A 24,675-nucleotide genomic window follows, 5' to 3' on the forward strand; every position below is an offset into this window, starting at 1 on the left:
CACAACTACCGATGGAATCAGGCCGACTCTGATTGTGCTGCTTTTATGGATGTCATGCAAGAGCAGCGCCATTATTACCTTTAAATGATTAGAAAAGGCGACTAAGATGCATTATGATGACAGGATCATATAGAGCTGTATGAGCTGTTGCACTGCTCTTTATGTCTGTGCTGGGGGAGTGCTGCGATAGACTACCAGTTGGTAAATGAATGAAGAAGCAGGTGGAGAGAGTGGGAATAAGAAGAATAGTATAATGTGACCTTTGGAGATACTCCGAGTTTGCCTGTTTTTAATCAGCAAGTACAATTGATTTTTATGTCCCCTGGTTTTATTTTATATGTGTGGTACTGTAGTCACTCACTCCCATGAGACTGGACTTGTGTGTGTGTGCAGTGTATGCACGCGTGTGTGTGTTTGTATGGGTGTGTGTGAGTGTGTGTGCCTGCGAATGTGCACATGGATACACCTATGTGGCAGAAAATCTTAGAAAAACTCCTCACTTATTGTTCAGAGGCAACCCTGAGCAGCGCTTTCATTTTCCCGTCATAACATATATTGATTTTTTTTTTCTGAATATGTGTGTTTCTGTGTATGTGTGTGTGTGTATGCGTTCTTGCTCTTGTGTAAGCATGTGTATTTTTTTTTCCTTTTTCCATTTTTCCATCTGTGTACGTGTGTTTCTTTAGGTGGAGCTGACAGGCAGCAGTGTTTTTGACTACATCCACCCAGCCGACCACGTTGAGATGGCCGAGCGGCTGGGGATCAGACCCCACCTGAGGGCCGAGGCCGGCTGCCTCACAGCTCCCGAGAGCGCCTCCAGCTCGGCCTCTGCCTCCTCCCTGGCTGGTACCCCTGAACCTGGTACTTTAGGATATTGTCATCCTATGGCCTGAATTAGAGCAACATGTTATTGGGCATGTTGGTGAGCAATTACCAGTTGAGAAATGTAGTTGTGTTATCAAAAAAAGAAAAGGAATAAAAAACTGACCACAATCGCTATAGTACATAAGTGTATTCAGGGGTGCCCGGGTAGCGTAGTGGTCTATTCCGTTGCCTACCAACATGGGGATCGCCGGTTCAAATCTCCGTGTTATCTCTGGCTTGGTCGGGTGTCCCTACAGACACAATTGGCCGTGTCTGCGGGTGGGAAGCCGGATGTGGGTATGTGTCCTGGTCACTGCACTAGCGCCTCCTCTGGTCGGTCGGGATGCCTGTTTAAGGGGGAGGGGGAACTGGGGGGAATTGCGTGATCCTCCCATGAGCTACGTCCCCCTGGTGAAACTCCTCACTGTCAGGTGAAAAGAAGTGGCTGGCGACTCCACATGTATTGGAGGAGGCATGTGGTAGTCTGCAACCCTCCCCGGATCAGCAGAGGGGGTGAAGCAGCGACCGGGACGGCTTGGAAGAGTGGAGTAATTGGCCAGGTACAATTGGGGAGAAAAGGGGAAAGTGTTTTCAGATGCTGAGATGGATTATTTGTCCTCTTTATATTCTCTCATCCTCCACAGCCCCCAGTAGTCCCCACTCTCCAGGCGATGAGCCTCCCGATCGTGGCTTCTTTATCCGCATGAAGTCAACGCTCACTAAGAGAGGTTTGCACGTCAAGTCCTCTGGATATAAGGTACAATGGACCGGGGAGACTGGTGCTCCCAGTGTCAAAGCAAGACCAAGTCATTATTATATTATTTGTCAGCCAAGATGAACTTTACTTTGCATGTCTGTGAGTTTACTGCATAGGCAGATCTCTGGTACCAGAGGCTCACAGTAATCACTAGATGGTCATTCTCTGTTTAACCTTAACCCGCCCATGATTGTTATCTTATGTTGACTTCTAGTCCCTTCGTACAGCTGCCAGCTACACCATCACTAGTTATGCTTGATAAACTCTGGATTTAGAGCTATACTACAAGTGTATCTATTCGAAGTCTTTATTTTTCTAGTACATCTTCTCCGGCCTGTATGTCAGGTCTTGCTTTACAACTGGTTGCCAAATTGTTTTTTTTTTTTTGGGGTGATTCTGAGTTTGCTGAATGATTTCTCCTCAAGTGAATACAACTGACAAAGACCAGCTTTGTGTTTAAGGTAAGGTCGTGTGACTGTATATTGTCATTTTTTGATTGACAGGTGATCCATGTCACGGGTCGAATCCGCTGCCGCCCCGCCCTCCTCCCAGGCTCCACCCGCTCTGTGCGTCGACCGATGGGTTTGGTGGCACTGGCACACACGCTCCCACCGTCTACGCTCAATGAAGTCCGCATGGAGAGCCACATGTTTGTCTTCCGGGTCAATATGGACCTACAGGTCACATACTGTGAGAATAGGTGAGGGTCTCTGGTGTCTTTGACTGTGCGCTGCTGCATGCTTATGAATGTGTCACTGTTAGTGAGTGTGAGTTTTACTGTGTGTTTTTATGTGTGTTTGTGGGGGTGGGGGTGGGGGCGGGTAGGCATGTCTGTGTGTAACACTAGAGATTTGTATACATATATTGCATGTATAAAATCTGATTTTTTTATAAACCTAGTAAATCGGGCTCTGCATTTCTACAAAATGTAATTTCCACACGCGTAGGATCTCGGAGTACATGGATCTGACCCCGGCAGAAGTGGTGGGCCATACTTGTTACCACTTCATCCATGTAGAAGACCTGGACAACCTGCGACAGAGCCACGAAGACTGTGAGTCCTGCACCGCCGCACACACCACCTTGCTCAAAACACAGATCGTGCTCATAGATGATAATTTTGCTAATTAACTATTCCAATATAGTGAATACCACCTGCCTTAATTGCTCCCTCCTTGTCTCTTTGTGCAGTATGTGAATTTAGTGGTTTGGGTGAGCCGGGGAGATTGTAAACATAGCCGGCTGTGACTTGTTGTGATAAGTGCCCTCTGCTGTTAGTATCAGGCATTGCAACAGACTCATAAAGGACCCCCCCCCACACACACACACACACACACACTTTAATTGTGCTTCCTCCCTGCGATCCTACTGACTGTGTGTCCATCTCTGCCGTCAGTGCTGAGGAAGGGCCAGGTGGTGACGGGGTACTATCGGTGGCTGCAGAGGAGAGGGGGCTACCTGTGGATCCAGTCCTGTGCTACTGTCGCCATCAACCACAAAGCCCCCCACGAACGCAACGTAATCTGGGTCAACTACATCCTCAGGTCAGTGGGACGTCTCCTTCCCCAGCAGACGTGTCTCAGAGCCGCGAGATAGCAGTTTAGTGCGGATGTTTGAGAAGGTGCTGCACAGAGTACCAGATAAAACAGATGAAACGTGAAATGGTGAGGAAGACAGGATGGACAGTCCCGGTCCGGATGACAACATATCCATTTAATCATTTCAAAGTGATGGAATTTTATTTATTTTTTTATTTTTTTAAAGTAAAGTATGGTATGGTTAGTAACTTGTGAGACATCTTAAAAATCTTGCTTGATAATTTTAGGATAAAACGAACTTTCACGTTTTATGATTTTTAAGGGATGCTGATTTCACAATGTGGATTTTAATTTTTCATAATAACAATTTGTGATTAAATCCCTCATGTTTCGTGATTTGGGGTAGCGAGTTTGTTTCTTACCATATTACTCAATATAAGATCCCGGGGTACTCGCTGGGCTTTGTGTAAGATAAAAAGGCCATTTACCGACACTTCGAAGGCTTGTGTTAATTTTTTCTAAATTCCCACAATGACGGGTGAATCGTGAATTAAGTGCGAATAAACACTCGATAAAAAACCGGTGAAACACACAAAGCGCAGCACAAGAACAATTCGGACGACGGTGTGAAAATGTCTCTCGTGGGAAGCGGACCCTCACGCGGTATTTCGATTCGTTTCTCTGATAGAAAGGAGAAGTTGGGCCGGACTGGGGGAGGTGAACGAGTCAGACTTGAACCCGAGTCCGTGCGTGACATCTTTACACTATGCCGTGCCTGTGTGTTTTCCCCTTGGCACTGAATGATGCTATCGCTGCTGTTCTGTGTGCCACTGATCAGGGAGAAATCCACTGTATGTATATACGTATATACGTATATATATATATATATATATATATATATATATATATATATATATATCACTGCATCATTCATAATGGCCATTGACATTAATGATGACAAAGTGAGGATTTTTTTCCCCTTTTGGTGGCGTACAAATTGGATTTTCTGTTTAAATAAGCAAATCTGCTTGTCGTCTTTGTTTAAGGCTGTGCTCTCTTCTTATGCAGGCACAATAATGGCAATAACACACCCTGGCAGGGAATGTGCTTTTCCTTTGTTTCTGTCCTGTATACATGCACGCACACACACACACACACACACACACACACACACACGCACACGGCCGACACTACATAATAAAGTGCACGCACAGCGGGGAGAGAGGAGTCGGACAAAAACAAGAGGAGTAGGCTGAATTTCAATGCTAATTGGACTGAAGCTATATAATTACAACAAATGGATGTCAGAATTTTGGGGCTGAATGATGTTTTAGTTAATTAGCGCCGTAATTACAAGAGCTCATTAGCTTCTCCAACAGCCTCTTCCTTGTATGAGCTTAACTATGTGCGGGTGGGCTGCTGAAAGGTGAGTGGTGTGTGTGTGTGTGTGTGTGTGTGTGTGTGTGTGTGTGTGTGTGTGTGTGTGTGTGCGTCCATGCATGTGTGTGTGTGTGTGTATGCATGTATGTATGTGTGTGTGTGTGTGTGTGTGTGTGCGTCCATGCATGTGTGTTTGTGTGTGTGTATGCATGTATGTGTGTGTGTGTGTGTGTGTGTGCGTCCATGCATGTGTGTGTGTGTGTGTGTGTGTGTATGCATGTATGTATGTGTGTGTGTGTGTGTGTGTGTGGCAGAGGTGTGTGTCTGCTGGTTCCTGTGTTTGTTTGGGAGTCAGTGCTGGTGCATGTGTGTTAAGGCTGGTTGTTTCGAGTGCTGAATGTGTGTCGCTGGAGGTTAAAGAGGACGGAGGGAGTTTGGCTATTTGAGTGTGTTATCTTGCTGATTATATGTTGTTATCATTACTGAGTATTCACTTAAATCCACACAACAGTGGCGAGTTGCACAGCAGTAAGAGGCATTAAGTGGTAGGTGTTCATTTGTGTGACTATCCACCCCACTCACTCCTCCTTCTCACCTTCTCCCTTTTCTCATCCATCACCCATCCATCCATCCACCCATCCATCTCCCTCTCTTTCACATTGCACTCATATTGCTCTCTTTCTCTCTCTCTCCTCTTTTAGCCGGACGGAGTTGCCTGACACCCAGCTGGACCTTCTTCAGCTTCCAGAAAGTGTGAGAGCAGAGCGACTTCGAGTTAGTGCCTCCCCCTCCACCAGCTCCCCACAAGCCAGAGGTACAGTATGCAAACCATATCACTTCCTTCTCTTTTTTTTTCTTTCTTTGGCTCTCTTTTAGCTTGCAGGCTAGTCTTCCAAGAGTCCACTTATTACAATTAAATGAGATTAAAAGTAATGAAGTTACACTCAAAGTGATAACACTTGGTGTTCCTGGATATTATGATTTACCAACTACAAATGAGCACTCACACACACACAGACACACACAGACACACACAGACACACACAGACACACACACACACACACACACACACACACTAATATATTGACAATACACAAAAACAGATGATAGTATAATAATAACAATGATAAAGAAAAGTAGCAAATCAATGATTCAGCTTACACATTATCCCCTCAATATATTATTGTGGTAAATGCCGGTGAATTCTCATAACAGCGTTCACTGACAAACAGAAACACCTGCCCACACATATCGTCTCATTGGATGAGTCTCCTTCCCTTCCCAGGCTCCCAGCCAATGAAGAGCTCAGTGGGCAAGAACGAGTCAGACTCAAAAGGCAGAGAAACGTACAATACCGCCGCCATCCAATCAGAAGACAGAAGGAAGCGCCCGCTGCGGTCCGACCCCGAAGGTGCTCCCCCTGAGACTCGTCGCAGACTGGAGGAGCAGCGCCAGACCGAGGAGAGCGTGTCAGCCTCCTCAGACCTGGCCAGCGAGAGTGAGGCAGACGAGGAGGAGGAGACGGAGTGGGACCAGGGTGGGGAGAGTGACAGAGTGAAACAGGAAGATGGAGGGGGGGGAACGAAACACGGCGGGGGAGGAGAGACCCCCACCAGAGGAGAAAGAGGGGTCAGAGTGCACAACGGGCGGGCGGTGATCCAGCAGCTGAAGAGTGTGATGACCCCCTCTGCCCTGTCTGGTAGCCCCAGCATCAAAACTGAACACGAGGCCCTGGCCCCGGGGGTGCGCTGGGGAGCACACGCGCAGACTCCCACCTCACATGCAACGTCCAATACCACCCAAGCCCAGCCCTCACATGCACACACCCCCTCCAGCAGCAGCCTCAACGGCGATAGCCCTGCCACCCCCATACCTGATTCTTCCTCCAGCAGTGAAGCCCCTCCAAAGGGTCTCTTCACTCCCCCATCCCCAGCTCTGTCTCCGGCCATGTCCGTGTCCTCCCCCCTGCCCCGTGAGGACAGGGCAGTGTTAGGCTCTGTCAGTCGAAGCGGTGGTGGAGGTGGCGGTGGCAGCGGTGCTCCTGACTTTGAGCTGCTCCAGAGACTGGCTGCAGGAGGCGCAGCGGGGCGAGTCCTCTTCCACCCGCTGGCCCTCGGCCCGCAGGGCCCCCAGAGCCTCTACGCCCCCAGCACTATCCGCTACGCTCCCCCCGAGCTGCCCCCCTCCCACCATCACCCTGCTGGACACGCCGACGGCCTGCAGCTACGCTCGGATCACCACAAGGGACCTCCGCCGGCCTTCTTCCCCCACCTGCAGAGGCTGGCCAGCCTCCCGCCCTTCAGCGGGTTCTCCCCATCAGACAACCCTTTCTCCTCCAGCCTCCCCTTCTGTATGAACGGACTGAGGGGAGCCGCAGGCTCAGAGGAGGACTGAGAAACTCAGAGAGGAGAGAAAGAGAGAGAGAGTGAGAGAAAGAGAGAGAGAGAGGAGAAGGAGTGCAATGAAGAGAAAAAATAGGAGAGCAGGGTGACAGATGGGGAGGAACGGGGGGGAGACACTGAAAAGGGCAGAGGAGACACAAGTGGCTGAACATTAAGCCTCTAAGGACAGTACTAACTGGACAATGAGTTCAATAACAGCGAACTCAAAATATGTGACAAGCCTCTGCCGGAGGAAATGATTATGTCTGCCTTTATTGTGGAGTGGTGACAGTGACATGGAGAAGAAAAAAAAGGGGACACGGGAACTTTTTGATTGGCCGTCCCTCAAGACACTTCCTCACCACAACCCGTAACAAACTCTACTCTCTGTGTGTTCGTTTGGATAACCGTGTCGAGGTTCTGTGTCTCTTCCACTCAGAGAAGCCATATTGTATATACAGAGACAGGACCATAAATACCTTCAAATCACTCCTTCCTCGCCGTCATCCCAACTAAGCCCGAGGCTTGTGTTAAGACACGGACACCCCCCGCCCCCGCCTGTCTGTGGGGAAGGAAATCGAGTTTGAGACTGTGGACGAGAAAGTGTCCCACAAACAATCGCTTACATTGGTTTCGAGGCAAGCATTTTAGCAACGAGGGGTTTCCCTTAAAATAGTACCCGGGAGCAACTCGATTGATTTATTTTGTACCGAAAAAAGGGGGGGAGAGTCAAAAATAATGGACTAAAAATAAGTGTAAAATTGTTAGTCAGCTGTACTTAAAGCACACTACTGAAGACAAAAAAAAAACACATGACTAATGTAGTCCCAGACATTCCATTATATCTACAAGGGCAGGAAATGCAATGCTGACCAGTTCACTTTCTTCTGTTTGGTCACGGAGCGACCATCTGTTGAACTGAGCCAAGAATTTATAGCGTGTACGCTGTACAGTGTCGAGACTGTGTTTGTGTAAGAAAGCCATATTATTATTATTTTTTTTCTTTTTACTTTTTGATTTTTTGTTCGCCACAAATGAAAGGAATCAGAAGGATGCTTCTTAAAAAAAGTGTATCTAGATAGGAAATATAACATGGGGCGCAAAGAAAGGCCTTTTTATAATATCCTTTTAAAAATATTTCTGCAAAAATGTTTTTAGGAGGGAAAGGATGGGAAAAAGGGAGGGGGGGTTAGTATCATTATAAGTCTTTGTGTTTGTCCTAGCACTTATGGAAATTGGTTCTGATATGAACTCGAAGCACTTCATCACTTAACCGCCCCCCCCCCCCAACCTCTCCCCCGGTGTGAAAACTGTAAAACAGAATTTAATATTGTCCCGGTCAGGAGTTGTGCTGCAGACTGACTACTCTTGCAGACCGGTGGAAACGGTGGTGGGGACCCTAGACCCAGCGTGACCAGGCAAGCACGTGTAGTAAACAACCAGACCGCCGCTCAGTGCACACGTGGTCGCTAAAGGAGACCATTAGTGGTCAATAAAGAAAAACTATCCAATCACTCTCTTCCAAAAGGAGCTTCTTTTTTTTTTTAAATTGATAACCTTACAAATACCCTCTCTCCCGCTGGGATTATTGATCCGAATTTTTCATCTAGTTAAAAATACAGGTAATAAGATAACACACTACATATATATATATATATATATATATATATATATATATATATATATATATATATATATATATATATATATAAAACACACTATATGTAAAATGTGTTTTTTAACATGTGAAACACACGTGTTGGTTGTCAACTCATCCTCAATGGAGAGTTTCATTTCGACATAGTGAACCCACCCCTGTGAACAACGTGACGAGAGATTCTGCCCAAACGAAACAGTGCTGGCATCGGAGCAACATGTGCCCTTGAACGTCGATCCAGTTGCAATTCTGGGACACCCCACTTACAGATAAGCAGGCGCTTTCGCTTCGCAAAATGCATGTGCAGAATTTGGAAATGAAACCCTTTAATTGATGATTACTGTCGACGGAGGACCGCGTCATCGGACAAACATCATGGCGGTGGAATGTACGTCCACTGGTTCGGCGTTGTCTCCAGCTGGGGATATGGGAGGTGTTCTGGTCCGAGGGTTCAGTTTGTCAGGGAAACATCTGACATCTCACGAATACACCCCTAATATCCTGGACATGATGTGCACTATGCACCCTCACTGCAGCTGTGCTGGATGAGGGTGTGTGTGTGCACGTTTACACTAGGGAGTGTAACGCGTGTGTGTGTGCGTGCGTGTGTGTGTGTGCGTGCGTGTGCGAGTGCTTGTTTGTTTGTTTTTCCTTGGTGTTATTCTGTTCAGATGAAAAAGCTAACCTTGCCCATCACTGTGAATCTAACCATATTCTCTCATCTTTGTGAATATTCCACCCACTTCTGATCTTCAAATAAAGAGAAAGAAAAAAATGAAATCATTGTAAAAAAAAAAAAAGAAAAAAGAAAGAAAAACACCACAGATGATATCAATAAAATATTCCAGTAGAGGAGCACAAAGGTAACCTCACTTGTTTCCTCATTGCTTACTTTGTATATCAAATGGCTCCACGAGACCCAATGCGAGCAGGGATGGGTGTGTGTTTTGTACTGTTCGTTTTATACCGGGTCAAATAGCTGTGCAAAAAACGAAACCCCTTTTCCTTGTTTTGTTTTTTGTTTTTTTTAGTTTTAAGAAAATGGCTTTATTGTGTACTTAAACCCCTACCTGTGTGTTAGCGTTGTAGCCGCTGTTAATATACATAATGCAACCTGAGCCTTCATATTCCAGGCATTTAGCGGACATTTTTAATCAAGACTAACCGAAGCAATTTCCAAATTAAAATGACTTAATGCGACTTCATCACAAGTATCCGGAGAGGAGGAGTGTGTGTGTGGGGGGGGGGGGGAGTGAGCGTGTCAAACTGCCAACGATAAATCACGGAGAGGAAAGGCGTCGAGTGAAGGGTTTATCGTCTACAAGTAAGACGTTTGCGGGCGCTAACAATAAAGAGGTGATAGGCACATATTTGCCTGCTCCTACAGAATATAGTGTACGGCGAAACACGGCCCGGGGGGGATTGTACACAATTAAAACGGAGGATGCAGGCATACAATTAAAGGTGAGGCATGACCCTGTCTCGGAGAGATGCAGTAGGGACACCAGCCATTATAATCCTTTGGATGATACACAGTAAATGAAGACAAAGGCAAGAGTTTGTAATGCAGTGTGTGTCCGTGTGTGTGTGTGTGTGTGTGTGTGTGTGTGTGTGTGTGTGTGTGTGTGTGTGTGTGTGTGTGTGTGTGTGTGTGTGTTGGCATGTGGAAAGGGTGCTGTGTATGAGAGATTACATGTGTGTGCATCTCAGTATGTTGTGTGTTGCTGTGCGTGGGCGTGTGTACATTGATGCCTTGCGCGTGCATGTGTGTGTGTACGTGTGTGTGTGTGTCTCCACAAATTTGCGAGTGCGTGTTGTCTGAAGGAACCCCTGGGAGGGGCTCTGACATTGAAGACGGGTTAAATCCTGTTTTACATTCAAGTGGCAGGCCCTAGTTCATTAGAGTGAGGATCATTCGTCCTCAAGACCAAAGGAAGCGCATACTAAACAAGAGCAGTTGTTGGGGAGAAAGTGGCGGTGTACGTGCAAAACCCTATGTACTGTATGTGTGTGTGGGCGTGCGCGCCGGTGCCTGGGCGCTGCCAGTAGGGGCTTCAGAATAACTGAGGGCTCCTTTCTTTATCTCTTCTTCTTCTTCTTCTTCTTCTTCGTTTTTTTGTTTTTTTTTTCCTTTCCCACGCACCGGGGCTGATCGCCTTCCGCGGTGCACAGAGCGAAGGTGTGGTTCGGTACAACCGAGGGGGAGACGTGCACGGGGGCCCGTGCGCGCGCCTTGCGTGTCGCCCGTCCTCACTCTCTCCTACTCCAGCCTGTCATCGAGTAACCCACGCCGCCCTCTCTGTCAGTGACTTTGACGGCTTATCTTGCCCCCTGAATTGGAGTTGCCGTCCCGGGGGAAATACCTCAGCACATGTAAATGTGTTTGAAAGAGTAAAAATATGGATGGGAATAATGGAGAGAGGGAATGAAGGGCAGACTACCGGGCGGCTCTCCCCCGACAAAGCCTACCACACCTTCGCACCTCCGTCTTCCATCCATCTACGCCTCCTCCGCTGCTTTCCCACCACCCACCCCCTCCCCTCCTCTACCCATCTATCCATCTTCTTATCCTCTTTCTGTCATGCTCTCCTCACCTCTTTTCCTCCTCTTACATGCGTGTCTTCACAACCTCGGCCAACTCCCCCGTTCCCCTTCACAGCCAGAGGGAGAGCCGTACCGGTGCCGTTCTCGAGGCAGACCTTCTGATCCGTACTTCTGGCATTTAACACCCGACAGCAGATCGGCAGTCTTGTTTCTCAAAATAAGCACGGGTCACGGCGAGCACGTTTTGGAGAGGAACAGGGGCAGGGTGTGGATTTAAGGACGTTGCTTTAGACCCGAGGTGCATGGGGGGGGGGGGCCAGGGCCGGACATGGACCCCCCGGGGGTGCAGGGCCCAAGCCAGGTCTGAGATTTGAAGCCCTGGCTCCGTAGCCGCTCGGGTTTCTGAGGGTAGATGGTGTTTGTCAGTGAGAACGCGTCTGCTGCCTCTGGGCGCCCTGCCCTTTAGACGCGCCAGGCCTCAGGAGCCTCCTGCATGCCAAACAGACCTGTGCAGTCAGACGCAGCCGCGGAGGAGCGGAGAGCTGGTGGAGGGGGGGAGGAGGAGGAGAGAACGTGAGGAGGAGTCCAGAGAGAGAAGCGGACTTGGGGGGGATGGGAGGGGTGGGGTGGACGGGTAGCAGAGAATCTAAAGGGGGAGTGCAGAGGGAGGAAAGGAAGGGCTCGAGGGGAAAGATGGTGGTGGTGGTTGTGATGGTGGTGGTGTGGTCTAGTGTGTGTGTGTGGGGGGGGGGTTAATGGTCACATTGCAGCACCCCATCCAGACACTCCCTGCATGAGAAACACGACGGTGCCGAAAGTGCCCCAGGATTAGACGGAGAAGAGAGATGGGTGGAGAGTGCAGGGGGAGAGGTAGAGCAAAAGCAGAAAGCAAGACCCAGAGAGCGATACCGAGGGTGAGTTTGAGGTGAGTCTTCATGGCAACACCGCGTGTCGATGGCGGAGAGATACCGGAGACCTCCGCCCCCAACCTAGTCCGTGATAGTTATCATGGACAAGGCCCCCCACCACCATTATTCACACATACACACAAGGCACAGCCTACTCCCAACACTCAGCTTTACATATTCAAAAGTACTCACGCAGACACGTGTGTGTGTGTGTGTGTGTGTGTGTGTGTGTGTGTGTGTGTGTGTACAAGTGTTGTATTTTTTCACATGCCAGCTCTGCATGCATTTAACACACCTCTCATCACACCTACTGTAAAGGGAATTACTGCTCTGTTAGAGTGCGACAGCGTATGATCAAGATCAAGATACTCATCGAGATACGAAGTCCTGAAAGACCACGTGTCCATCCGTGCTGCTTATAATATTTCAGTCTATTTCCATCAAGAAATTTCGAAAGAAACGAGTGCCATCCACACACATTGTCATGATATCTTATCCATTTTATGCACCGAAAAATAAATCATGACAATGTGGAATTTGAGATGTTCGGGTTTTATTTACTTATGACTTCAAACTTTTTATGTTTTATCAACATACAGAGAACACTGTAATCGTCAAGCAAGACAAAGCACAGTCTAGTGGTACATTAAAAAAAAAATAACAAGAAAGAAACCAAGATTATCCATCCTGGCTGGTCTACACTTATGGATCACAATGTTAAGCAAAAATAAAAAATAAAAAAATTATAGTGTGTAAAGTAGCAGAGGCCCATAGAAGAAATAAAATTAAAAAACATGTGGAGTACAATATTGTGTTATGAGATATAAAATACATTATGTATCTTACACCTGGTATGTTCCTTGCTGTATAATATAATCTGTCAAGTCTGTCAATAGACGAGCTGTTCATATGAGGCCACTTTTCCCAGTTCTATAACCGCTCCCGATAAGACGGAGCTTCGGGTTTTTTCCATCCCCTCATTAAAGTCCGTCTACCCACCACTATGCCAGTCCGCATCAACTCTGCGCTTCCACATTCTTCCACCATTAATGGATCACCTAACTCATACAACCTGGGAGAAAACTCAGAATCATTGCTGGCGATTTCCTTGACACATTTACAGGCTTGTTACCAAAAACCTTGTATCCGAGGGCACGGCCAGACAGCATAGGAATTAATGCACCCTGTGAGCGCCCACATTTCCAGCTGTCTGCTGTGTTTTTCAGGCCTAACCTGGGTCATCTGAATGGTGTCCAATAGAAACTATTGAGAACTTTAAATTGAACGAGTCCGATTTCTACATCCGTCGACAGATCCTTTTTGATTCCGGCTAATCCTATCCCCTTATTTCTCATTAAATGATATGTTTAAATCCTTCTCCCCAAACAGTATTTAATGCTGCTGAAGTTCTGGTAGCTTAAAATTTTGGATGGCCTGGCGGCCTGTCCAGGGTGTCTCCCTGCCTGCTGCCCAATGACTGCTGGGATAGGCTCCAGCATCCCTGCACCCCTGAGAGCAGGATAAGCGGTTCCGATAATGGATGGATGGATGGAGAGACCTCATGACCCATTCCAAATATTTTTTTTGATATCGAAGAGCAGTTCTGATCGCTGAGGGGGGGGGGCTAGAACTGTGGACAGTAAAAGTCGCAAGTACTGCCACATACTGGATCTAGGGAGACCGAACACCCAGACTAACTCCTCAAAAGATTCCAGTGAATCGTTTTCAAACAAATTTCCAAGTGTCAGAATCCCATTATCTACTCTTAGATTTAAAAAAGAAAAAAAAGAAAAACAGGGGAGAGGGTAAAAAGGGGGTTTGACCAAACACACAGCTTCGGGGAGGTAATGTTTTCCATATGTACTATAAGTGGGAGAAGACCAGGTGGGACTGCATATCAGGTGCCATTCTGATTCACACATGCCAGAAGGCCAAGATATAGGACCCTGGGGGAGCTCTCTCTGGCGGTAGAGACCACTGGGCAATACGTCTCAAATTGAATGCATAGCGATAAAATAGCCGTTTGGGACATTCCAAGCCCCTTTGGTCACTGGTAGTTGTGTAATTTTTCCAAACGCATCCTTGGACGTTTGCCACTCCAGAGAAATGTGTTGCATATGCAGTCAAAATGCTTGGAAGTATTTCATAGGGAAATGTATAGGGAGAGATTGAATGAATGAGATCGTTATGTGTAGGAATACGTTTACTTTTGAGAGCACTCACCTTGCTCCATAGTGACTGAAATAAGGATGACCATCCATCTACAGCACATATTTTCCTCAGTAGGGGGTCAAAGTTCTACCACAATCTCATCTATTTTAGGGGGGGCAAGAAGATGCCCAAATACCTGATGCCCCCTGGAGGCCATTGAAAGGATCCGGCTTGGAATAGGGTTTATGGACAGAATGCGTAGCCCCTGACTTGTTCCAGTTAACTTTGTAGTCAGAGAGCTTTGAGAACTGGCTAATGGTGTTAAGAAGGGATGGAACAGATGTTGCGGGGTCTGATGCAAAGCAATGTATATCATCCGCATACAACATCAGTTTATGCGCCGAATCACCGATTTTCCTGAGGCAGGTTGAACTTCTGCGCCAGCTCAGGAAGTTCAACATGCCTCAGGAGGTGCCGATTCAGTTCTACACTGCAATAATCAAGTCTGTTCTCTGCACGTCCATCACTGTCTGGTTTGGATCGGCCACCAAACAGGAAAGGGCAGACTACAACGGACAGTTAGGACTGCAGAGAAAATCATTGGTGCCAACCTGCCCTCCGTTCAGGACTTATACACCCCTGAGTCAGGAAACAGGCAGGCAACAGCACTGCAGACCCATCACACCCTGGTCACAACTTGTTCCAACTCCTCCCCTCTGGTAGGCACTACAGAGCACTGTACCCCAAAATAACCAGACACAAATAGTTTCTTTCCGCAGACTGTCAATCTGATGACAACTTAACATTGTCATAATAAATCTAAGCACACTGTATATTCTACATATACATGCATATTCTGCCATGTCCACCTAACTCATGTATATAAGTAACCTGCTGATATATTTATTCCAGCATCTTTGGACTCTGCACCATTGCCTTCCTGTTTCCCCCATATAGTCATTCCTGTATATTCCTGGAGACAGTTTTGCTGTTATTCTATGTACATACATTGAGAGCCACTAGAGTCAATTATTGCCAAATAAAGATGATTCTGATTCTGACTCCTGGGAAACTGAGGTTTCTACGTATCGCTTCTGCCAGCAGTTCAAGAGCTCAGCAAAAGAGAGCTGACAAGATCCTTAACGTGTCCCTCTGCACGACATAAAACAAGACGAGATCGCGCCGTTAGTCTGTACTGCTGCTGTAAGTCGTTCAATCAAGATCTCTATCCATCTCATAATGTTTATCCAAATCCAAAGGTTCTTAGCACACCGATGTTTGGGTTTTATTTACTTTCCGGTCAAAGTAAAGCCAACAGAACTAGAGATAAATATGAATACAGCAAACTCTCCTTAGCCAACCTGGCGTGTTTTTCTGTGAAAAAAATATTCATTGTTTCTACAAGTTTACTTATTGTAATGACAAACAAAACCTGTCAAAGTGCTATTGCAAAAAAAACAAAAACCCCAAAACAAATTTCACATGAATATTTAAACCTTTGAAAAAAATTCCACGGCCTCATGGAATACAAAATAGAGATAACACAAAAAGAAAGACTGAAAGAGAGAAACCCATATCATACATTGAACATCACATGGCATGTCCACAACCGACTACTCGAGTCCTCCACAGAAATATTGGAGTAAATGAGGCTATCATAATTAACAGCCTCGAGGAAATGTACAAAAGTACAGCAAAAGTTGGCTGAGTCATTTCAGTTCAACAGCGTAGCAGGAAGGACTGTGAACAGTGCTCTAAAGAGTAAACTTTTTTTTCTCCTTTATTTATGACAACAAAGACACGGGAATGACACACAAACAGGAAGGTAGGGGTGGACACAGGTTAACAGCATGTAGAATATAGAAATAAAGACATGGACTGTAGATGTGCATGGAGATGATGGGGAAGCAGCTGTGTGCAGTGAGTTTAGCCATAAAAGTATTTGAGTCATCGATAATATTTGTGGCAGCAGTAATAGTAGGAAGGGAAAAAAAGGACGGTCGGTAGAAAATTAAAAAAAAGAAATGAGGGGGGGATTGAGTAAATAAATAAAAATAAAGGGAGAAAGAAATTTCCATATATCATTATGCAACAGTAATAATAATATCAATTAAAATTACGGCAAAAGCTAAAAAACGGTTTCAATGTGTGTTTTTGTCTGTGTTTCCACTTGTATGTCTGCCTCTGAAGAGTGTGTTTGCACACCGCATATATAGTATGTGTGATGTTATTTGTGTTGGCGTATGTATGTGAATGTTCATAAGTGTTGTTTGTTTGGGCTTATTGTGGCACTAGCTCACCAGCAAATCAAGAGATTTGAGAAGTTTTGAATACTTCTCACTGAATTGTTCAGATTGTGTTTTGTTTTTTGTTTATTTTGTAAGGCCGAGTTTTGTTCCAGTGTAACCTGTTCTGTTGCAAGATGTAACCACAGTGAGATGGTGAGTTGTTTTCGGTTTTTCCAGTTTCATAACATAGTCTTCTTGGCGACAGTTAGGGCTGCCAGTGGAGTCGTTGTGATGTGCTTTTGTGATGTGTCAAGTAAACCCAGGTCTCCTAGTATGCACAACAACCAACAGTGATAGTTTAGTGGCTGTTTCTTTCCAGAAGTGTTGGACCAAGTCCATGGAAGTAGCGGCCTGTTGTGTTAAGTGTACAGCGAGTGTATATGTCTGACCCAGTAAGTCCCATACATGTGCATCTTGTGTTGTGTATTATGTACTCTGTGAGTAACTTTGTACTGAATTAGCCTTGTGTTAGTGTTCTTAGGCATGTTGAAGGTGTTTTTGCATATTTGAGTCCAGAAGTCATTATCGGTGCTGATGTTAGGATCTTTTTCCCTTTTATTTATTGCAAGAAGTATGGCGGAGTCGGTGGAAGATAAAAGTTTGCATAATTTTGTCAGAAGTTTGTTTGAGTTAGTCATTTTATTGATCTTGTCTAATAGGGGTGGTGGTTTAAGGTTGCTATTGGTGCTGCTGGTTCTTGTCTTGATCGCATGATTTAATTGAGTTATTGTAAATATTCCCAATGCCATACTTTTGCATTAACTGTTGGAAGATAAGTAAACAGATGTGTTGTGGATGTGTTATGCCTTTTTCCTTCCATTTGGTGCCTGTCATGGGCGATTTGTTAACGAGAAAATCTGGGTTGTACCAAGTGGGTGTATGTGAACTAGGTGACATTGTGAACTTTCCACCAAGCTGACAGAGTTGTGGCAATTACAGTGTTTTTTAAAGCAGCTGTGTTTTTTAACAGTGTTGCTAAGGAAGCCATGAATGAGGATGGTGGGTTTTGTGGATCCATTTGGTAATATACTGTAGTTGGTTGGCTAGATAATAGCAATAGTAATTAAAGTAGTAAAAAGTAAACTTTATCGAGAATAAAATGCTCACCTCTCAGTCAGAGGCACTGTTTGCATGTGTGATGAAAAGAGGGAGAGACTGTATAACATTTCAAATGAAACAGCAATTATTGAGCAGACTGTTTGATTGAGAATACTGAAGCAACTTTGAAAACATCTGCTTATAAGCAAAAGAAGAAAAAAAAACCCATCCATCCATGATCTGAACCGCTTATCCTGCTCTCAAGGTTGCGGGGATGCTGGAGCCTATCCCAGCAGTCATTGGGCGGCAGGCGGGGAGACACCCTGGACAGGCCGCCAGGCCATCACACAGGGCCCACACAAACACACACACACACACACACATATTCATAGGGGCAATTTAGTATGGCCGATTTACCTGACCAACACGTCTTTAGACTGTGGGAGGAAACCGAAGAAACCCACGCAGACACGGGGAGAACATGCAAACTCCACACAGAGGACGACCCGGGGCGACCCCAAGGTTGGACTACCCCAGGGCTCGAACCCAGAACCTTCTTGCTGTGAGGCGACCGTGCTAACCACTGCACCACCGTGCTGTGTAAAAAAAGCAGCAAAAAGTAAATGAGCCCCTACTATCAGCATATTAAAGAACAGATAAGGATTTTCATCAGCAGGTCTCAACAGTAATTCAAAAGGTATACAAGTCATTTTACCCTTTTGATAACCACATTCTCACTTCAGCAGAACTAAGCACAACAGGTTTACATTTGTGGAAGTCTAAGACAAGGGTACACATACATACATACATACACATGTGCACACATGCAGTCACATGTAAGCGCACACACACATGCACGCACACACTCACAAATAAGTGGAGACCCTGATTCAAAGCAACACACGCTCTGCACACATCTCTTTCTGTGTCATTGGCAGACCTCTATTTGTTCTGGCCTTTATTGTCATTGTCCTCATTGACATGCTGTCTTTTATCATGGGCACCACAGTAGCATTGGCGCCCGCCTTTCTCACGGCACTCCTGACACTCTTCAACATTATCTTCCTCCTCTGGATCGTGGATGATCTCAACCTCCAGTCGGCCAATGTAGAGAGATACTGCACACAGCCAGAAGAGGGCAACACTGCTCACGACACCTCCATGGAGGAGCACCACCGGCAGGGAGAGCAACATGAGCCTCCGCAGGGCAAACAGACTACCGATGTATGAAGCACCACCAAATGACACACACACTCCGCCAAGGATAAAGAAGGCTGGGGAAGAATCAGTGATGTGTTATTGCAGTTAAAAACCCACTAGGTTTTATGAAATTCAACACAACTCCAGGTTGGAATACTATTTTGTTAACACTGCTGATGATGAGATTTAATATCATGCCATTATGGGCTATCATCATTGTGTAAATTAGGAAAAAGAATTTAAATTTTCCCCAAAGAGGCATAAAACAACCTTAAGTATTTGTGTGATCAAACACTACTTTTCTCCTTGGGTGAGCCAATGACACATTTGACATATAAAACTTAACATTTGACATAAAACACTTAACCACAGAGTTCATTCAATATAGTAAACATAGTGAAATATGTGTAATCTTTGTGCCACATAGGTACTATACTAGTGTATCCTACCACAGTTAGATGAATAATGGGTGAGCATGCAGCAATATTGTGTAATAACAAGTGTAGAGCCTATACCGTATGCTGCTTCTCGTCCCACTTCACTCTGAACGAAGGCAATGACTCCAATCCCGGTGGCCAGAAGACCATTTCTGAACCATGACAGGAATCCTGGAGTAGAAAGGCAAAGGGGCAGCAGCTCAGTTCTAGTCAAACTAGCAGAGATATTACTATATGATATTCACTGTAATTATTGCCCTTACTCTAATTATTAGTACAACTAAGGGCACATCAAAAATAATGTTCTATTAGCCCTTTCAATGTTATCTTTGGAAAATGTATTATATATAGTATTCAACTATCACCTCACTCCCTCCCATACAACCCCTTAGATATACAATTCCCTCATTCCGAACGCTGGCCATAATACATCAGTGTAATCCTGGCTGTCCACAGTTAAGAGTACCAACTGAAAGCATTAACAAACTACCATGTTGCCAGAATGTTGAGTGGTAATTCCTGAAAACATTGACAGGCCACCAGAGATTACAGTATTTACACGTCCAAACACAGCCCTAATATGTAGCTAATGTTACAAAAGTCCGCATAATTTAATTCTGAAGCAATCTGTCTTATTAGGGGAAATTAGTTAACCATAGCAGCATGGAACAAGACAGATAGAAATCCTTTTGGCTGGAAACAATTGCTGCCTCTGAGGAGAGCGTAACATGTTAATCTCAGTATTTCCCAAGTCATTAAAGACATTAAAACTGGCATCTTTTGCATAAACTTAAGGCATATTTTGCATAAACTGCAGTGTTATAGTGGTTAGTGAGGCTGACTCCCAGGTCGATGGGTTCGAACCTCTACACAGCTGTGTCTGCCAAAGCATCATTGTACATTCTTAACCCCTGTCTGATCCAGGAGTATAGGGACTCCTGACCCCTCCTCAAAAAGAGAATTACTCTCTGGGGGATGACTAAAGCAAAATCAATCAAATCTGGAAGAATACAGCCATGTGCCAAGTCTCACACCCTGTATCCTGTATCGTCCACAGCTCTGGCTGCCAAGTTAGCTGCAGTAGTGAAACACTCATGATGCTTATACTACAGATCATTGACTTGATACTAACGCTTTCTGTGGGATCAGTTAAATGGCACATTGCATATCACTCCCAGATTTTTCTGGCAGTTGGAGGAACATTTGCAGTAGTGAGGCCAAGGACTGTTCAAAGTTTGCCTGTTAAGGGTCACCAGGGCAAGACCTGAATTTCAATTTTACTTTTTTATACTACAATGCACAAACTGATGATAACACTCTGTAACAGTTTGTCAGCTGGGAACGGGCCTGCATTTAATTTTCAGTTACTACAATGGTCAAAATCTATTTTTGATGATTCTGTGCTAGGGCGGCTCAGTGGCGCAGTGATTAGCGCAGTCGCCTCTCAGCAAGAAGATCCTGGGTTTGAGCTCCGGGGTAATCCAACCTCGGGGGTCGTCCCAGGTCATCCTCTGTGTCGAGTTTGCATGTTTGCTCCGTGTCTGCGTGGGTCCCCTCCGGGTGCTCCGGTTTCCTCCCACAGTCCAAAGACATATAGGTCAGGTGAAATGGCCATACTAAGTTGTCCCTAGGTGTGAATGTGTGTGTGTGTGTGTCAGCCCTGTGATGGACTGGCGGCCTGTTCAGGGTGTCTCCCTGCCTGCCACCCAATGACTAGTGGGATAGGCTCCAGCATCCCCAGAACCCCGAGTAAGATAAGTGTTTTGGATAATGGATGGATGGATGATTCTGTGCTACATTAACAATACCTTGTCTTGGCAGCTGTATTGAGCCAGCTTTAGTTGACAATTATTTAAAACTGCTTGCAGGCTATTATCACTTAATACACTATACTGACTAGATGGCCATTTCCATAAGCCAAAACATTTTGTATTTCCATCCATCCATCCATTATCCAAACCGCTTATTCTGCTCTCAGGGTCGCGGGGATGCTGAAGTCTATCCCAGCAGTCATGGGCGGTAGGCGGGAGACACCCTGGACAGGCCACCAGGCCATCACAGGGCCCACACACACACACACCCACATTCACACCTAGGGACTATTTAGTACGGCCGATCCACCTGACCTACATGTCTTTGGACTGCGGGAGGAAACCGGAGCACCCAGAGGAAACCCACGCAGACACGGGGAGAACATGCAAACGCCACACGGAGGATGACCCGGGATGACCCCCAAGGTTGGACTACCCTAGAGCTCAAACCCAGGACCTTCTTGCTCTGAGGCGACCACGCTAACCACTGTGCCACCATGCCACCCTAAATGACAAGCCCTTATTGGTTTGTCATTCGTTTCAAACAAGTTGTGGAACATGACAAGTAGAAAAAAAATGTTTCATTTGCATTTGCTCAAGTAGAGAGTTGGTGAAAAATACAGTTAGCCTTTTGGAAGCTCTCACCCGTTTAAACAGTTGGCTTATGTAGACATATTCCACATTGTTATTACTACTCCATACATAGTATTAACCAATCCAACCAAAACAAGTTTTCAAATAACACTCCCTCAAATATTTCAGACCTCATTTTGTGAAGCATATTTGTAACAGATCCCCATTATCATTCATTTAGACAACAACATATTGTATCAGGATATGACAATAACCCAATTCCATCCTAAGGCTAGCTAATAACTTAACATGATCATTTATTGTCTTTCAGTGGCATTGTATTGGGATGAAATTCAGATATTATCAAATAGTGCTAAACAAATTTGTGGTCAATATCAACGATAATTAGAAACTATTACCAACATTTCTTCACAAAATGAGGTCTAATATAATGGAAGGGAATATTATTTGAAAAGTAATTTTGATCTGACGCACTTTACATGATTAAACAGTTTAATATGATGAACCTCTGATGCATTATTGAACAGTATTTTTGCAAATGCAAGCAGATGCCGTGATATATATCAATACCATGTAAAATTGCCTACAATTATCTATCCATCTACAATTCCATCCCGATACCATACCACTGAAGACGATTAAGCAATACTTAATGGTTGTCCAGCCCAGTCCTACCCTACAATACACCTATAATAGCTAATTTGAACTATAAACTATGAGCCTCATAAATAAAAAAAAAGTTTTTTAACACACCTGTTTCGTGCGACTTTCTCAGCATCTGCAGGAGAAAAATAAAACGAGAAATGAAACATCTGGTCCCCCGTCATACTAATGATTGATTATATAATGGAAAAACCGCCCCGTACTAAAAGAGCCACATATGGAACGTCTAGGTTGGGACTACTTGTATTAAAATTGGAATTGTTTCCCATTTAACCTACCAAGGCATCCGCCTTATCCAGTTCAGAGAGCTGGTAGTGCTGCTCCGGAGCCCGGCTCTTGCCCCATGCTCCTTTCTCGGTGAGCCGGAGCCGCGCTGCTCCATGGAGCCTCCTCGCCGGGACTCCGCCGTGCTGAGGAGTCGGTCGGACGAGTCTCGAAACACGTACGAATTGCGAAAAGACATGTGGCAGCCGTCTTCTCGTTAGTAAACTCAAGGCGGCCATCACATCTCTAACTAAAACCACAACACCACCTTTTACCCCGTGAACTTTCACACGGGAAACGATCCCGGAAGTGGGCGGTCCTACCGTAAAACACGCTGTAGTGGGTACCGAGACAATTGCGGTGACATCCTACGGGTGATTGAATATTAAAGATAAATGCAGCATGTGCGAGTCACGGTCATTTCATGTATAGAATATTTTTTTCGGTTTTATTGGTGTGTTATTAATTTCATTTTCGTGTTCATTTCGTTTCGCGGTTCATGTTGGAAACCATTTTGCCTCTGAGGAACCCCAGGCTTGTGACTGCGCGTTTAAGCCGCTCCATGGCGCTAGCGCACCAAGACTGAAAATGAAAAACATACGACCGCGCTCAGGCCTTTTTGTTGTTAGTATGTTTTTGAAAGCATGCGATGAAAAGATTTATCCCGGAAAATAACGAAAAGACAGAAAGGGAGAGAGAGAGATATTTTTGCATGTTCTCTGTGAAGATAAATCAAAGGGCCACTTCCTGCCGATGTCACTGTGAAGAAGGCCTTTTGTCTTTGGGGGCCCTTGGGACCGAGGAAAACCACACCTGTCACACCTGATTGTCTAGAACGAGGAACCTACCGAGGTGGGCTCTGATAATTCTCCGATGTTTATGTTTGTGTGCCCGTGTGTGTGTGTGTGTGTGTGTGTGTGTGTGTGTGAGTGAGGGGGATGCGTGCACATGTTGATAGCGAGAGTATTTTTGGGCTAAATCTTTGATGTAACGAGCAGCTGACCCAGTGGTCTCTCCTATGCAACTGTTCCCCACACAATGGGAAAGTAATGTACACACACAAACACAAAGAAAAGACACCCATAAACACACAAAGAGAATGGGGAGTGTTACTTTTCAAACTTTGATTGGCACAGACAACTGATGTCTTACCGCAGTATTTTGCGGTAAGAAATCAGTTGTAGTGTATTATAGTGTAGTTAAAGTGTATTTGATTTTGCGAACACCGGATGATGTTTTTGTTGTTATTCAAAACAATAACCATTATTCGAATTTGTAGAAATTGTTCATGTCCTTGTGAATACAGTACCATATAGCCTATATTTTCCTTTCTCATTTAAGCATGTATGTATCCCTAAATTAGCAATTTCTTTGCGTTATCTTCAGTTCCTGCCATATAAATATCCAGTACTGCAACAGTCTCCAAGTCTAAACTCTCCTAAGAGAGGTACCCTGTCACCAGATGCTCGCCTGTCTGAGACATTTTTCCCATGCACTCAATCTTTACAACACAACCAAAACAAATGTTTCACGTGAAACAGGGTAGGCATAGTGGCATGGTAACAACAGACCAGACAATGAGATGTTCTGTCTTCATTTATTTTGTGATGGACCTTACAATACCCAGACAGCACAACCAAAATGGACAATTACTTTTACTTAACATAGTTAGGTCAGCTGCAGTGTTTTAGGGCTGGGTTTGAGTAAGACTACCGTAATCTTACTCTAAGTAAGTCTTGCTCGGATCTTTTGCTCTGTTGTGCAACTATAGGTTTCTATAGGGCAAAGAAGATCCAACACTTCCAGTGTTTCAGTCAATGGCTCTTTTTTTTTTCAGGGACATTGTTGACTTCCTAAACCCTGAGGAACCAAACAGTTCTCTCTTTGCCACTACAGATAGGGAAAAAAAAATCTTCCATAGCTATTTCAAGGGAAGGTTATCAGCACAGTTTATTCTCAAATTCCCCTGCGTTAGCACTTTGCGAAAGCCATATCGCTCTCCGTACACGCTCAGCTTTGCTAACCCTTTTTCCCTTTGCTCTAATTCCCTCACCCTTACCTCATATAGCCTCCCCACCCCCCTTTTCACCCCCCTCTTTGTGACCATTCAGCTGTGCACAGTGTAGGAGGATGGTGCTTTGCTGCATGCTGCATGAATATTCATTCTACTTTCCTTTGTGACTGACTTTCCTTTTAGAT

General features: G+C 45.2%; 2 protein-coding genes across 2 annotated transcripts in view; one reads left to right on the plus strand and one right to left on the minus strand.

Annotated features, from left to right (window-relative positions):
- Positions 1 to 6,934, plus strand: part of npas1 (neuronal PAS domain protein 1) — a 32,595-nt gene extending 25,661 nt beyond the window's left edge. Inside the window, exons 5-11 of the mRNA XM_056283884.1 lie at positions 687 to 861; positions 1,509 to 1,621; positions 2,125 to 2,321; positions 2,569 to 2,675; positions 3,018 to 3,165; positions 5,241 to 5,362; positions 5,826 to 6,934. Coding sequence (XP_056139859.1) covers positions 687 to 861; positions 1,509 to 1,621; positions 2,125 to 2,321; positions 2,569 to 2,675; positions 3,018 to 3,165; positions 5,241 to 5,362; positions 5,826 to 6,934 — 1,971 coding nt within the window. The remainder of the gene's footprint in view (positions 1 to 686; positions 862 to 1,508; positions 1,622 to 2,124; positions 2,322 to 2,568; positions 2,676 to 3,017; positions 3,166 to 5,240; positions 5,363 to 5,825) is intronic.
- Positions 6,935 to 15,253: 8,319 nt separating this feature from the next.
- On the minus strand, positions 15,254 to 22,751 carry tmem160 (transmembrane protein 160). The gene is made up of 4 exons (XM_056283568.1): positions 22,491 to 22,751; positions 22,303 to 22,327; positions 19,223 to 19,315; positions 15,254 to 18,781 (listed from the first exon to the last, which is right to left on the minus strand). The coding sequence occupies exons 1-4, from the start codon at positions 22,713 to 22,715 to the stop codon at positions 18,450 to 18,452; spliced, it is 675 nt and encodes a 224-aa protein (XP_056139543.1). The 5' UTR covers positions 22,716 to 22,751; the 3' UTR covers positions 15,254 to 18,449.
- Positions 22,752 to 24,675: the final 1,924 nt, after the last annotated feature.

This window comes from Lampris incognitus, chromosome 7 (assembly GCF_029633865.1).
Source record: "Lampris incognitus isolate fLamInc1 chromosome 7, fLamInc1.hap2, whole genome shotgun sequence".
Lineage (NCBI taxonomy): Eukaryota > Metazoa > Chordata > Actinopteri > Lampriformes > Lampridae > Lampris > Lampris incognitus.